Here is a 16,000-nt window from a genome sequence, read left to right as displayed (position 1 = left end):
TGAACCTGACATACACAAACAAAAATTAAAGAGATCCGTGAATCAAATTTTATATTTCAATTTAATTCTATATAAAATGTATGTATTTACATAAATACACAGAAGCTACGGCTCATGACGGATTGCAATACAAAAAGTTGTAGGTCTGTGATCAATCATATTTACATTTTAGACTGCAGGCAAACTACATAATCCGAACTTACATGAAGCGAACGTAATATAAAATTAAAGATAAAAAAAAATATAAAAAGAAGAAAATAAAAGTCGATAAAGTTGAAAAAAGGTAAAAAAAATTAACATCTTTAATAATATACATTTGGAAAGTGTTGCATATAATGGTTTCTTTTCCATCATTAAATATAAATGAAAATTACACGGCCACACCCAAGTTTTTTAATTCTTAATAACTTTGTAATTATGTGCCTATATATGTAACTATGTTAAATATTTTAATCTAAGTAGATTTATAGTATTTCAAAAATGAATTATTTAGTGTCTAAATTATAAAAAAAAATGAAAAAGACAAGTGAATGAAAATATTGATTTTGCCGAAAAGCTTTATTACGTCATCACAAGTCGTATATGTTATTTATAGAATTCGCATCATAGAATCTGTATACAAAGCTAAACGTAATAATACTTATTTAACTTTCGAGCGTTCCGTAAATTGGACAACACTATAATTGATACCACTCCCTGTAATATCGTTAGGTACTTACATATATGAATATATATATATATATACATTATTTTTTCTAGATAAATTTCAAAAAAAAAAAAAAATGGATCAATTTACACCGAAAGACGTGAAAATATTGGAAACTGCTGAAGACATCCAAGAGCGCCGTGAGCAAGTCTTGTCGCGTTATACGGAGTTTAAACATGAGACACGGCAAAAACGCGAAAAACTAGAAGACTCGCGACGCTTTCAATACTTCAAACGAGACTCCGACGAATTGGAAAGCTGGATTCATGAAAAACTTCAAGCAGCTAGTGAAGAAAGCTACCGTGATCCTACAAATTTACAAGCGAAAATTCAAAAACATCAAGCTTTCGAAGCTGAGGTCTCAGCTCATAGTAATGCAATTGTTGTTTTAGACAATACGGGACAAGAAATGATACAACAACAACATTTTGCTTCTGATACCATTCAAAGACGTTTGGATGAGCTGCATCGTTTGTGGGAATTGTTGCTTTCTCGCTTAGCGGAAAAGGGCCTCAAGTTACAACAGGCTCTTGTATTGGTACAATTCTTACGTCATTGTGAAGAAGTTATGTTCTGGATTAAGGATAAAGAAGCTTTTGTGACAGCTGACGAATTTGGACAAGATTTGGAACATGTCGAGGTATTGCAACGAAAATTTGACGAGTTTCAAAAAGATATGGCTTCTCAGGAATACCGTGTCCAAGAAGTTAATGAATTGGCTGATAAACTGATTGAAGAAGGGCATCCTGAGCGAGAAGCGATAACTAAAAAAAAGGATGAGCTTAGTGAAGCATGGCAGCGACTAAAACAACTTGCAATTTTGCGTCAAGAAAAACTATTTGGTGCGCATGAGATTCAACGTTTCAATCGTGACGCCGATGAGACTGTCACATGGATTGCTGAAAAGGATGTTGTTCTATCTTCTGACGATTATGGTCGTGATTTGGCAAGCGTTCAGGCTTTGCAACGTAAGCACGAAGGAGTTGAACGCGACTTGGCAGCTTTAGAGGACAAAGTTGCAACATTGGGCGCAGAGGCAGGGCGTTTATGTAGCATTCACGCGGATCATAGTGACCAAATTAGAGAAAAACAGGCAGAAATTGCTGCATATTGGCAGTCCCTCACAGCTAAAGCAAAGGAACGCAAACAAAAATTAGACGAGTCTTATTTTTTGCATCGTTTCTTAGCTGATTTTCGTGACCTAGTGTCTTGGATCAATGGAATGAAAGCTATTATCTCTGCCGATGAGTTGGCAAAAGATGTTGCAGGTGCAGAGGCTCTTCTAGAACGTCATCAAGAACATCGAGGAGAAATCGATGCACGAGACGATAGTTTTCGACTCACCACTGATGCAGGAAGACAACTGCTAGAACGTGAACACTACGCTGCTGCTGAAGTTCAAGAGAAACTAGGAGCTTTGGAAAGTGATAAGAAATCTCTTCTAACATTATGGGAAGATCGACGCATTCTGTATGAACAATGTATGGATTTGCAACTATTTTATCGCGACACGGAGCAAGCAGATACTTGGATGGCAAAACAAGAAGCCTTCCTAGCTAATGAAGATCTTGGTGACTCTTTAGACTCAGTAGAAGCTCTGATTAAAAAACATGAGGACTTTGAAAAAAGCTTGGCAGCACAAGAAGAAAAAATAAAGGCATTAGATGTATTTGCCACAAAGCTGATTGATGGACAACATTATGCAGCTGACGATGTTGCTCAAAGGCGATCAATGTTGTTGGCAAGGCGATCGGCCCTACTTGAAAAGTCGAGCACACGCCGTCTGATGTTGGAAGATTCTAATCGTCTTCAACAATTTGAACGAGATTGCGATGAGACAAAAGGTATGTGTGCCTTGGTTTTTGTGTTTAAACTGCTTCAAATTATTTGTCCGAAATTTTATTTTAATTTTATTTTGATCTAGTTCTGTATTCTTTTTTTGTTCTGTTTTTCTTTTTTTTTCGAAAATTTTCGAATAGAAGAAAATTTGAAATATATTTGGAGCGACTTTAATGTTAAATTAATAATGTTAACACATTTTATTAGGTTGGATAAGCGAGAAATTAAAATTTGCAACTGATGATAGTTACTTGGATCCGACAAACTTAAACGGCAAAGTTCAGAAACATCAAAACTTTGAGCAAGAACTTACGGCCAATAAAAGTCGTATCGAAGATATTACAACATTAGGACAAGAGCTAATTGATAAAAATCATTATGCATCCGACAGAATAAATTCACGCATGCAAGAAATTGTCACATTATGGGAAACTTTAGTTCAAGCATCTGATCGTAAGGGATGCAAGTTGCAAGAAGCTTCTCATCAACAGCAGTACAATAGGACTGTTGAAGACATCGAGCTTTGGTTAAGTGAAATAGAAGGCCAATTATTGAGTGAAGATTATGGAAAAGATTTAACTAGTGTCCAAAATCTTCAGAAAAAACATGCTCTATTGGAAGCTGACGTAATGGCGCATCAAGATCGCATAGAAAACATTAAACAAGCAGCGAACCAATTTGTTGAAAGTGGACATTTCGATGCTGATAATATCCGTGCAAAGGAAGCCGGTTTATCCAAACGATATGCAGCTCTCGCCGCACCAATGCAAGAAAGAAAACAACGTCTCACTGATTCAACTAAAGTTCAACAACTATTCAGAGATTTAGAAGACGAAGCTGCATGGATTCGAGAAAAGGAGCCAGTTGCTGGTAGCACTAATCGAGGAAGAGATTTAATTGGCGTTCAAAATTTAATTAAGAAACATCATGCTGTACTGTCAGAGATAAATAATCATGAAAACAGAGTAGTTGCCGTTTTGAATGCTGGAGATCAGCTTATTCTAGAGCAACCGTTAGCGAGTGATGATGTAAGAGCTCGCGTTGATGCAGTAAAAGATCAATGGAACTCCTTAAAAGAAAAGTCGTTGCAACGAAAACAAGATTTAGAAGATTCACTACAGGCTCATCAATATTTTGCAGATGCTAACGAAGCCGAAAGCTGGATGCGTGAAAAAGAGCCTATCGCTTCGAACCCTGATTATGGTAAAGACGAAGATAGTTCTGAAGCATTGTTAAAAAAACATGAAGCTTTAGTATCTGATTTGGAAGCTTTCGGTAATACTATCGAAGCCTTACAAGAACAAGCAAATAATTGTCGCCAACAAGAAACTCCTGTGGTTGACATAACAGGAAAAGAATGTGTTGTTGCTTTGTATGACTACACCGAGAAATCCCCACGAGAAGTTTCGATCAAAAAGGGTGAAGTTTTAACATTGTTAAACTCTAATAACAAGGATTGGTGGAAAGTAGAAGTAAATGATCGCCAAGGCTTCGTCCCTGCTGCTTATATAAAGAAAGTCGAAGCGGGGTTATCAGCTAGCCAGCAAAACTTGGTTGACACTCATTCAATCTCTAAACGACAAACGCAAATTAACGCCCAATATGAAAACCTTTTAGCTTTAGCGCAAGAACGTCAAAACAAGCTGAATGAGACATGTAAGGCTTATGTCCTCGTACGTGAAGCAGCAGACTTATCGGCATGGATAAAAGACAAAGAAAGTCATGCACAAGTTGGTGATGTCGGCGAAGATCTTGAAGAAGTAGAAGTGCTTCAAAAAAAGTTCGATGACTTTAATGATGACTTGAAAGCAAATGAGGTTCGTTTGGCAAAATTAAATGAAATAGCAATTCAACTCACATCTTTGGGCCAAACTGAAGCAGCGCTAAAAATAAACACGCAAGTTCAAACACTAAATGAAGAATGGCAACAACTGCAAACTCTAACTCAGCAACGAGCAAATCAATTGGGCTCTGCACATGAAGTACAACGTTTTCATCGTGACGTTGATGAAACCAAAGATTGGATAAATGAAAAGGACAATGCTTTGAATAACGACGATTTAGGCAAAGATTTACGGAGTGTTCAAACATTGCAACGCAAGCATGAAGGCTTAGAACGTGATTTGGCAGCTCTGCGAGATAAAATTCGTCAATTAGATGAAATAGCAAATCGACTTATGCAATCACACCCTGATACAGCAGAACAAACGTATGCGAAACAAAAGGAAATAAATGAAGAATGGCAACAATTGCAAACAAAAGCTCAAACTCGGAAGGAAAAGTTATTAGATTCTTATGATTTACAACGGTTTTTAAGTGATTTCCGTGATTTGCATGCTTGGATTAATTCGATGATGGGTTTGGTAACCTCTGAAGAACTAGCAAATGATGTCACTGGTGCTGAAGCATTAATCGAACGTCACCAAGTAAGTTTGTTTGTTTTTTTTTTTTTTTAATATTATTTATTTTTTTATTGATCAAATTATCGTTTAGAATCATCGTGCCGAAATTGATTTTCGATACGGTATTCCGCAGGTATTTTTTTCGTTTGACACGTAGTTAACAACATATTTTGTCATTTAATTAAAAAATTTTAATTTTTTTCTAACTTTATAATTACATACATTTTAAATTATAGTAGAAAAGTTCTCTTTACGTAATTAAGATTGATTTGATAATTAATTAACATTGATTTACATATACATAATTATGTTTACATTTATTTTTGTAAAGGAACATCGCACCGAGATAGATGCTCGTGCTGGAACTTTTGCAGCATTTGAACAATTTGGTGCGGAATTATTGCAAGCCCAACACTATGCAGGGCCAGAAATTCAAGAAAAAATCGAAACTTTGAGCAAAGCGCGAGAAGATTTAGAGCAAGCATGGACAGCAAGGCGTTTACAGTTAGACCAAAATTTGGATTTACAATTGTATTTACGTGATTGTGAACAGGCTGAAAATTGGATGAGTGCTCGCGAAGCCTTTTTAAGTGCTGAAGAAGTTGATTCAAAAGGTGATAATGTTGAAGCTCTCATTAAAAAACACGAAGACTTTGATAAAGCTATTACCGGACACGAAGAAAAAATTGCAGCTTTACAAGTTCTAGCAGATCAATTAATTGCCCAAGATCATTATGCATCAAAATTGATTGACGATAAACGTAAGCAAGTACTTGAACGATGGCGTCACTTGAAAGAAGATCTGATTGAAAAACGTTCAAAGCTCGGAGATGAACAAACACTGCAACAATTTTCACGAGATGCAGATGAAATTGAAAACTGGATAGCAGAGAAATTGCATCTCGCGACCGAAGAAAGTTATCGTGATCCTGCTAATATTCAATCAAAGCATCAAAAACACCAAGCGTTTGAAGCCGAACTCGCCGCTAATGCAGATCGTATTCAAAGTGTTTTGGCGATGGGTGGAAATTTGATTGACAAAAATCAATGCAGCGGTTCAGAAGATGCTGTACAAAAACGTCTAACACAGATAGCAGACCGATGGGAGTATTTGACGCAAAAAACAACAGAAAAATCATTAAAATTAAAAGAGGCTAATAAGCAGCGTACTTATATAGCAGCTGTAAAAGATCTTGATTTCTGGCTCGGTGAAGTTGAAAGCTTGTTAACTTCAGAAGATGCTGGCAAGGATCTAGCTTCTGTTCAGAACCTAATGAAAAAACATTTGTTAGTTGAAGCAGACATTCAAGCACACGAAGATCGTATAAAGGATATGAACCAACAAGCTGACTCATTGGTCGAAAGCGGTCAATTTGACTCTGCTGGTATTCAAGAAAAAAGGCAATCCATTAATGAACGGTATGAACGGATTTGTAATTTGGCTGCACATCGTCAAGCTCGATTGAATGAAGCGAATACCTTGCATCAATTTTTCCGTGATATTGCTGATGAAGAATCATGGATAAAGGAGAAAAAACTTCTTGTCGGATCCGATGATTATGGTCGAGATTTAACTGGTGTGCAAAATCTTAAAAAGAAACACAAACGTTTAGAAGCTGAGCTAGCTTCTCATGAGCCAGCAATAAGTCAAGTACAAGAAGCAGGAGAAAAATTAATGGATGTCTCTAATTTGGGAGTCCCTGAAATTGAGCAACGTTTGAAAGCCCTAAATCAAGCGTGGGCTGAGCTCAAAGGAATGGCTGCTACACGAGGACAAAAATTAGATGAGTCCCATATCTATCAACAATTCCTTGCCAAAATCGAGGAAGAAGAGGCATGGATTACAGAAAAGCAACAATTGTTATCTGTTGAAGATTATGGGGACTCCATGGCAGCTGTGCAAGGTCTCTTAAAAAAACATGATGCTTTTGAAACTGATTTTGCAGCACATAAAGATCGATGTTCAGATATTTGTAGCAATGGGGCATCATTAGTTTCTAGCAACAATCATCATTCAGATAGCATAAAACAGCGTTGTGTTCAGTTAGAGAAAAAGTTGGAAAACTTAAGTGCTTTGGCTATTCGTCGTAAAAATGCGTTGCTTGACAACTCTGCATTCCTTCAATTCATGTGGAAAGCAGATGTTGTGGAAAGTTGGATTGCTGATAAAGAAAACCACGTAAAATCTGAAGAGTTCGGACGAGATTTGTCAACTGTGCAGACACTTCTTACGAAACAAGAGACATTCGATTCAGGTAATATTTTACTTAAATTTATTTCTTATCTTAATATCTATAATAATTTAAATATTGTGTAGGTCTTTCTGCTTTTGAACAAGAAGGCATCCAAAACATAACCGCTTTGAAAGATCAACTTATCAATGCGGAACATGCACAATCACAGTCTATTTTAAAACGTCACGAGGATGTTGGAAAACGTTGGAAACAATTACGAGAAGCTTCTGATGCACGCAAATATCGGCTTATATCCATGCAGGAACAATTCCGTCAAATTGAAGAACTTTATTTAACATTTGCAAAGAAAGCATCTGCATTCAATTCTTGGTTTGAAAATGCCGAAGAAGATTTGACGGATCCAGTTCGCTGTAATTCAATTGAGGAAATTAAAGCACTTCGCGAATCACATGCTCAGTTCCAGGACTCTTTGTCCTCTGCGCACCAAGATTTCCAAAATCTAGCTGCTTTGGATCAAAAAATTAAGAGTTTTAATGTCGGAGCTAATCCCTACACTTGGTAATTTTTTTTTTGCTTTTTGTTTGATAATATTTAAAAAAATATATTTATACATATTCCATTAGGTTTACGATGGAAGCTCTTGAAGACACATGGCGCAACTTGCAGAAAATCATTGAAGAACGTGATGGAGAGCTAATTAAAGAGGCTCATCGACAAGAAGAGAACGACAAATTGAGGAAAGAATTCGCAAAACATGCTAATTTATTCCATCAATGGTTGACTGAAACTAGGTAATTATAAATTAAAATAGAACATATTATATCAACATTTTTAGTTTTTTTAAAAATATTGTCATGATATTTTTAATGAATATTCATTATACATTATACATATATACTTTTAACAGATACAATATCCTCGGTTGGGATAGAAATGGGTAAATCAGCGTCGAATAACATATGAAATTTCTATTTTGCATAACAACTTTTTTAATGCCTATTAGTTTTCATACTTATACATATTATAAGGGTATTTACAAAATATTTTTTGGAATAATTAGACGTCTTAATTCATGAAGCAAAAAATATTTAAAACTTTATACTTGAAAAATATGTACTTTATTTTGTTCTTATTTTAGGTATCTCAGTTAAAGATTTTAAGGGCTGAAAATCAAAAACTCCCTAAACGGTCTAATTTAATTATTGTTAAAATAGTAATAAAATTTCTGTTAAGTAAAATAAATTTTAATAGAAAGTTCCAATTCGTCCACTAAAACATATTAAAATAATAGCTGAGAATCATAAACTAAGAATTAATTATAAATAAAAAATACTTTATAAATGATAAATATCAAGGGCAAGGTCAACCCTTAAACTTTATTCCAAATTACAAAAAATATATAATAAAATAATTGTTTCAAGAAAATTGCAAGGAGATTAACTATACAATATCCAAATCGATGAATTTAAAATTCCAATACTCCAACGACCGACAGTCAATCAATGGAAAAGCTTTCTTCTACAGACAAATTTAAATTCTAAGATTAAAAAGAATAATTTCTATATTTATTTTTCTTATCCAAAATAAAGTTTATCCATATGAGTTTAAAGAAAAATTAACGTAGCAGAACTTTCTAATTTTCAATTAATTTAATGATTTAAGATATTGGAAAAATGTTTTAGTAACTGTCTCATCGCACCCTTATAGACTTTTTCAGTGTTATGTTTTTTTTAAACTAAAAACTTCATAACATATATGAAGGGCTAATGTGGCGAATAGTAATTTTCAATCTCTGCTAAATGTTAAATGTGTATTAATTTTTTTTGATTCCAATTGACTTTTCTACATAAAGAACTCAAAGATATAAGAGATTTTTTGAGAAATTTAGACATTTATCTCTCAGAACATTTGCATATGTGCTATTTATCACGTTCATTTGTGCATTTTGCTATTGCACATCGCAAAAATTAGAATTAATTTTTCGAAGGTATTCTGAAAATTTCTAAATGTATGGAAATATCCACATATATTCTCACTTTTAACTCCTTTGCCCAAATGTACGATTTATCGCATTAGGCCTTCATATTTATATAACATTTACGTTAAACTAAAAATTTAAACATAAACATTTACACACGCTTATTAAGTTTACAATAATGTTGCATATGAGGCATTCGATTCTAAAAGAAAATACCAAAATCCTGTTTGAAAATAAAAATCATTTATACCTACCTAATAATAAAAAAAACTTTAAATTTCGACTTTTGTTTTGCTACGTATGCAAAGTACATTTTTTGTGATAATTTTTTTTAATCTATTTTCTTTTCAGTTATATTTCTGTTTTATGAAAAAACGACAAACCGAGGTTTTGGTATTTTTTAGAATGGAATTGCTTAAATAATTATTAGAATAGTAGAATAAATATTCTTTTGTTATTAAATATGTTTAAAACTAAAGTTTATTAATAAAACACTTTTTTAGAACCTCTTTGATGGATGGATCTGGGTCATTGGAGGAGCAATTTGAAGCGTTATGTCACAAAGCCAATGAGATACGTGCTCGTCGTGGTGATTTAAAGAAAATTGAAGAGCTTGGGGCAACTTTGGAGGAGCACCTAATCCTCGACAACCGTTATACTGAACATTCAACTGTAGGGTTAGCCCAACAGTGGGATCAATTAGATCAGTTAGCAATGCGCATGCAACATAATTTGAAACAACAGATTCAAGCTCGTAACCAATCAGGTGTTTCGGAAGATTCTCTTAAAGAGTTCTCAATGATGTTCAAACATTTTGATAAAGATAAGAGTGGTAAATTAAATCATCAAGAATTTAAATCATGTCTTCGTGCCCTTGGATATGATTTACCAATGGTAGAAGAAGGGCAACCAGATCCAGAATTTGAAGAAATATTAAGTGTGGTTGACCCAAACCATGATGGATACGTTTCATTACAAGAGTATATTGCATTTATGATATCAAAAGAAACAGAAAACGTTCAAAGCTATGAAGAGATCGAAAATGCATTCAAAGCTATAACTGCATCTGATCGTCCCTATGTTACGAAGGATGAACTGTATTCGAACCTTACGAAGGATATGGCTGACTATTGTGTTCAACGTATGAAACCATATTTAGATCCAAAAACAGGACATCCAATTTCCGGTGCTCTTGATTACGTTGAATTTACAAGAACTTTATTCCAAAATTAATTCAGCTATTACTATGTTTTTATTAGTATTTAATCAAATATTTAATGTATTTAGCTTTGCAGTGCATTTTGTACAATCACATTTAATAAAAATATTGATATGCATTTCTTAAATCAAAAAATTGAAAAAATAACAAAGAAGTCGAGAATTGAAAATGTTTTGTATTTCATAATTTTAAAAACGTTGAGAACTTTTTTTTAAATTTTGAGTTAAACATTGAGAACTTTAAACTTTAAAAAATTAAAACAAAAATCACTTTAATTAAAAATAAATTTTTTATCTTTTACATAAACCGAATTCAACAAGTCTTGATATTTTTATTTAATTTTTTTAATACGAAATTGGTCAAAAAGTATTGATATGATCATTATTTTAAGTTTAAGATTTTCGAGATTTCTCAAAAAAATGCGCAAGGAAAAATGTAAAACATTTTCGACAATTGGCTTAAATAGATACAAGTTTTAGAAATGAATTAATTGTAATTGGAAAAATTAAAAAAAAAAAAACATTGAAAAAATGATTTAATAAATATTACCCACTTATCGCTTTTTGCTTTAAATTTGGTTTTTATTTAATATTTGTTTGGTTCAAATCGACGTTAAACTCACAGGTTTTTTATTTACTCAGGCAAGTAAGGAGGTGGGAGTAATGAATAATAATAATGGAAAACAATAATATCAATGATTTTTTCATCTTTTTCACTATTTTTAAAGAGTTTTAATATTTAAAATAGTGTTTCAAAGACATGTTGATCTTTAATTTAAACATTTGGACAAATTTTCGAAACAAAAAAAATTTTAAAAAATTGCAAAATATAACAAAAATCATAGATTTCAACCAATTTTTGGTGATTTTTAGTCATTTTTCTGATGTTTTGAAGTTCAAAATATTTCAAAATCATTATCATTATTCCCTCCTTGGAATTTCTGAAAAAGTTAGGTAGGTGGACATGTGAAACATTTTTTGAAATTGCAATTGCCTTAATTCCTAAATTATGTATATTTTTTGAATTGGTTTTATATGATCTTTTCAAAGGAATTAGTGATTTTAATCTAATAAAGAGTGAATATTTTGTTTTGTTGTATAAATAAATTTATTTAATTTTACAAAAATAAACCTAATCTTCCCACATTTCTTCGCTTTGCTTGGTAGCCAAGAGTTTGCGTTCTAAAAAAAAAGAAATTTTATGAATGTCACTCACAAGTAAAAAATAAACTAATACTTTACTTCTGGCTTCATTAAGAATACGACGTTCATTTTCTCTCTCTTCTCGAGACGTTTTAAGTCGAACACCTAAAGCGCCAGTCACTAAACGTCTTGCCAGAGCTGCACATGTTTCTGGACGTTGTCGATATGGTTGTAGTGAAGATGAACATTTTTTTGCTTTATTTCTAGATTCTATTTTTGCCTCCTTTAGTGGTTTCACAGTTACAAAGGCATGCTTTGTAGACAATACTTCAGCAGCTAGAAATTAAAGTTTGTATATTTTTCTGCTACTTTTGCACTTCTAACATTATAATTTACCTATTTTAGAATTGCTAAATACAATCAATGCATGTGTATCATCTACCCACTTAATGTCAAATCCAGAATCTTTATAAGCAGAAAATGTCATAATTAAATCTTGCGTTTTAAATTCCACTGGAAAATTTGATGCTTCTAATACATGGGGAAACTCTTCTTCTAATAATAATGCTTGTTTAGTTTGATATAACTAAAAAAAAACATTTTTTAGGTTTTGTAAAACAATTAGTTTTCAGTATTTCAGTACCTTATAGTCTGTCTTTGGGGTTTCAATGTCTACCTTGCCGACGTGGGCTGTTAATTCATCCATCATTTTAGGGTCCAGACAATCGCCTTTTTCATCAAACATATTTTCCCAATCATCCTGTTCAGTTTCTATATTTTTTGTACTTGTATTTTCATTTACAGTATCTCGTGTATCAACTTTAAGATCATCTGGATTCAATATTTTTTGTATTGTACGTTTACTAGAACTATTTATTTCCATTTTTTCTTTTTTCAATTTAGTTTCATCTTTGTTTGTCTCATCTTTATCATCAAATAATCCGTTAGTTGCGTTTTCAGAATCATGAAAATTTTTTGTTGTAGCCATTTTTGCTGATATATTTTTATTATTCATGTTACAACTATCAACTAAAATATCGCATTCACTGTTATCAATCGTCACTTGTTTCACAAGAGAAATTTTCTTTAAGTCATTGGTCTTGTAATTGGATATTAGTGCAACATCTGTTTTCGGTTGGTTGTTAACTATTTGATAATTTTCGGGATCAGATCGTTGTTTTATATCCGCAACAAAATGACTTGATCTAGGAGTTGTTTGACTACGACGGTTTCTTGGAACATACAAATCTTGGTCGGGCCTTTTTTTTCTTAATGATTTGTTTATTGTAGAATTAAGGATATTATCTTGATTAGAATTTTCTGACAGTTTAATTGATGATTGACTTTGTCTTAGATCTGTGAAAAAAAAGTATTCTTATATTAAATATAAAAATTCCTTTTAAAACAACTAAATATTTTGTTTTCTAATCTAAGATCATAGAAAACAAATGAAAATAGATCATATAAACTAGGCTATATGAAAACTTACGGAATACTTACCATCCGATTTCTTTTCTTTATTTTCTTCAAATCCCATTTGCTCGTCAAGGTATGAATAATAAGTATATTGATTATTGTTTTTAGCGTGTAAATTGTTGTTTCGATTTTTACTTTTCTCTCTGGCAAAATTTAGTGAGCTACATAAAAAAAATGTTTAAATAATTATAATAAAGATTAACAATAATTAATTAAACTCGTTCCAAATAAAACAAAATAATCTTGTTATTTTTTTTTTTATCTAGGAGGGATAAAAAATAGAAGTTTCGGTAGAAAAAGAAAAAAATGTTTTTTTTTAATTATCATTTTCTATAAATGATATTATTGGTTTGTTCATTGAAAATAAAAAAGTTACCAGAATAAAAGTTTTACAATTTGAAAAAAATATCCAAATAATTGTTTTGGACGATGTTATTTTCGATGCATCAAAGTTAGTTTTTTCATAATTATGTCATAATTTGAATATTTTTTTTTATTAATTTGCCTTGTCGATTTTATTTTCCTTTTTTTTTTTGTTTCATTTGGAGCCTAAGATATTTTTTAAAAAACTTTTACCTTTTTTGTTTATATGTAATTAATTGATGTTTAAAACAAACTGTTGTTCTTCTATCAAAATCATTTCCTATTGAAAACGAGCATATTTCATATTCATTCTGAAACAAATCTTTTTGCAGTTTTTCACAAATTTTATGTATCAAAAATCGTCGAAAACTATTGAATGGTGGAAATAGTAAAACGGAACTGTAAATAAATTTTCCAAAGGGTAATGTTACTTTTTGACCTTCAGAAATAAATATATGTAAATATTAATTATTATTTATGTTCATAAAAATAAAACGTATTAGTAAAAAAAATATTTTCTTTCTAATTATTTTTTTTTTCTTATAACCTTGATTTCCAATGAAATTTAATGCGACTATTTAAAAAGGCTCGAATATCATGTTCTACTGCAGACGCGAATTCTTGATCCACTACGTTCAAGACCTCCAGCTTGTAATTTTGTAATAGAGGTGTTCTGTTATTAAAAGGGATTTGTTTGCACTTATATTGTAATGGTACACTTGATTTTAACGCGAGTACTATGATTCAAAAAAAGCTGATGAGAAAAATATGTATGTTTCTTTTAAATAACTATTATGATAAAAAGTATTCAAAAATGACTGTCAAATTTATTTATGACACGGTTCGACAAATTTAAAAACTTCTTTAAAAAATCTTTGGTTTTCAATTTTTTTTCATTTAAGTAAATTAATATTATTTAAAGAGAAATTAGAGAAATCCATTAATAATTATTTAAAACGATCCACATCAAATAAGTACCTACAGAATCTATTTAAAAAATAGAAAAACAAGTCGTCTAAAGAACCATACCGCAGTTCGATGTTACATACCTTCACTTTTTTGTTTTCCTCAATTCACATTTTCGTACTACTCAAAAATTTCATAAACCTTACAACCCAAGGAACTGCTCACTGACCTTCAGGGTCCTCAAAAAACTAAAAATGACTAACAAAAATTGTGGGGCACAGGTGACACACACACATACACACACGACAAGTGGAGTTCAATACCGCATTTTTTCTTTGAAAGTCGGTAAAAATGATCTAAATAAAAGTTTGTATTTATCAAATGTATTGAATATTTTTTGGTCATTCACTTTTCTAATGGGTTTTAATTTTTAAAGAAATATGTTGCACCGTGTGTTGAATGTTTATCAAAATTCTTTCTTTTTTTCAATGAATTAGCCCAGCGAATTCTTTCTATATATACACATACTACGAGTATAAGTTTCATCGGATTATTTACTTAAAAATATTTGTCATTACAATCAAATACATTTTGACAAGTATCAAAAAGCAAAACACAAAATGGGAGCTCGAACAAAAACGGGAAAATTCGCAGTCGGATTTACATTGCTTGGCTTTATTTTTATCCTCACGTCGATGGCTTCACCATATTGGCTAGTCACTGACGGAGTATTATCAAATCCAAAGTTTACGAATCTAGGTATAGAAAAATTAATTTTATGTTCACTTATCACCACACCCATAATCTTAATATTTATTTTCTGTTTTTAGGACTTTGGGAAGTTTGTTTCAACAAGTTTCGAGACATCAATAGATGGTATCTAACAGAGTTTGACGGTTGTATGTGGGTCTTTGAGGAAGAATATTACATTATTCATGATTATTTGCTGCCCAGCTTCTACATTGCAACTCAGTTTTTTTTCACGCTGTGCTTTACTCTATTACTTCTTGGTAGCTTCATGACGTTAATGTTTCTCGGATGCTCTCGAGATAATGATAGATACATCTTACTCTTACTATCAAATGGTGCCACTTTGGTAACTTCTGGTTTATGTGGGTTTATTGCATGTGTAATCTTTGGATGCTACGGTGACTCCAGAGATTGGATGCCGAACTGGGAACATAATAATATGGGATGGGCCTTTGCTTTTGGAGTCGTCGGTTCATTTTTACTTTTTCCAGCTGGTGTACTTTTCCTTGTTGAAGGTCGAAGAGCAAAATATAGACAATTGAACGAAATCGGAAACCGAAGAATCGGTGATTACAATATGGAAACAACAAAGTCATATAATGCTGGTCATACCGATATTTGAAAATGAATATAAGATATAGGAACTCACAAAGTGCTTCTTCTTTGCATGACTACAATATTTTTTTTAAAGTACATTCCACATCGTTAGGAAAACTGATAAAGATATGGTTTAAGACCTGAATGAACAATCCAATCCGTCCAAAAAAATGGAGGTTATCATCATATTCTAAATTGTGTATTTTTTATTCTAGTAATTAATAAATAAAAAAAATATATTCATATATACTTTTATTCGAACCTATTTATCAACGCTTTCAAGAAAATAATATGTTTAAATAGTGAACTTAAATGAATAGATAAAAAGTTGTTTTAACCCAGGCGAGATCGTTTCAGTTATGAATCAGGAAAATTACTCATGAATTCATATTACCACGGTAATAACGTTCATACCCGAATTTTTAAT

At 32.0% G+C, this 16,000-nt stretch overlaps 3 protein-coding genes across 4 annotated transcripts; 2 read left to right on the top strand and 1 right to left on the bottom strand.

The window, feature by feature from the left end:
• Positions 1–181: 181 nt before the first annotated feature.
• Positions 182–10,857, top strand: LOC134827753 (spectrin alpha chain). The gene is made up of 7 exons (XM_063840543.1): positions 182–283; positions 760–2,550; positions 2,753–4,971; positions 5,279–7,202; positions 7,265–7,700; positions 7,766–7,933; positions 9,624–10,857. Exons 2-7 carry the CDS (start codon positions 783–785, stop codon positions 10,351–10,353), a joined length of 7,245 nt encoding a protein of 2,414 aa, XP_063696613.1. The 5' UTR covers positions 182–283; positions 760–782; the 3' UTR covers positions 10,354–10,857.
• Positions 10,858–11,341: 484 nt separating this feature from the next.
• Positions 11,342–15,008, bottom strand: LOC134838472 (coiled-coil domain-containing protein R3HCC1L). 2 transcript variants are annotated; one of them, XM_063854009.1, is made up of 7 exons: positions 14,370–15,008; positions 13,534–13,719; positions 12,982–13,118; positions 12,125–12,837; positions 11,878–12,067; positions 11,581–11,817; positions 11,342–11,520 (listed from the first exon to the last, which is right to left on the bottom strand). In XM_063854009.1, exons 3-7 carry the CDS (start codon positions 13,016–13,018, stop codon positions 11,471–11,473), a joined length of 1,227 nt encoding a protein of 408 aa, XP_063710079.1. In that variant the 5' UTR covers positions 13,019–13,118; positions 13,534–13,719; positions 14,370–15,008; the 3' UTR covers positions 11,342–11,470. The 2 variants fall into 2 exon arrangements, with proteins under 2 accessions (XP_063710079.1, XP_063710078.1); XM_063854008.1 differs by lacking the exon at positions 14,370–15,008 and adding an exon at positions 13,868–14,284 and having other exon boundaries at positions 13,534–13,759.
• On the top strand, positions 14,804–15,822 carry LOC134838473 (uncharacterized). Its single transcript, XM_063854010.1, has 2 exons — positions 14,804–14,985; positions 15,057–15,822. Exons 1-2 carry the CDS (start codon positions 14,847–14,849, stop codon positions 15,596–15,598), a joined length of 681 nt encoding a protein of 226 aa, XP_063710080.1. The 5' UTR covers positions 14,804–14,846; the 3' UTR covers positions 15,599–15,822.
• Positions 15,823–16,000: the final 178 nt, after the last annotated feature.

This window comes from Culicoides brevitarsis, chromosome 1, assembly GCF_036172545.1.
Source record: "Culicoides brevitarsis isolate CSIRO-B50_1 chromosome 1, AGI_CSIRO_Cbre_v1, whole genome shotgun sequence".
Taxonomy (NCBI): domain Eukaryota; kingdom Metazoa; phylum Arthropoda; class Insecta; order Diptera; family Ceratopogonidae; genus Culicoides; species Culicoides brevitarsis.
Note: the sequence above shows the minus strand (reverse complement) of the source record. Positions and strands in the feature narration are given on the sequence as shown.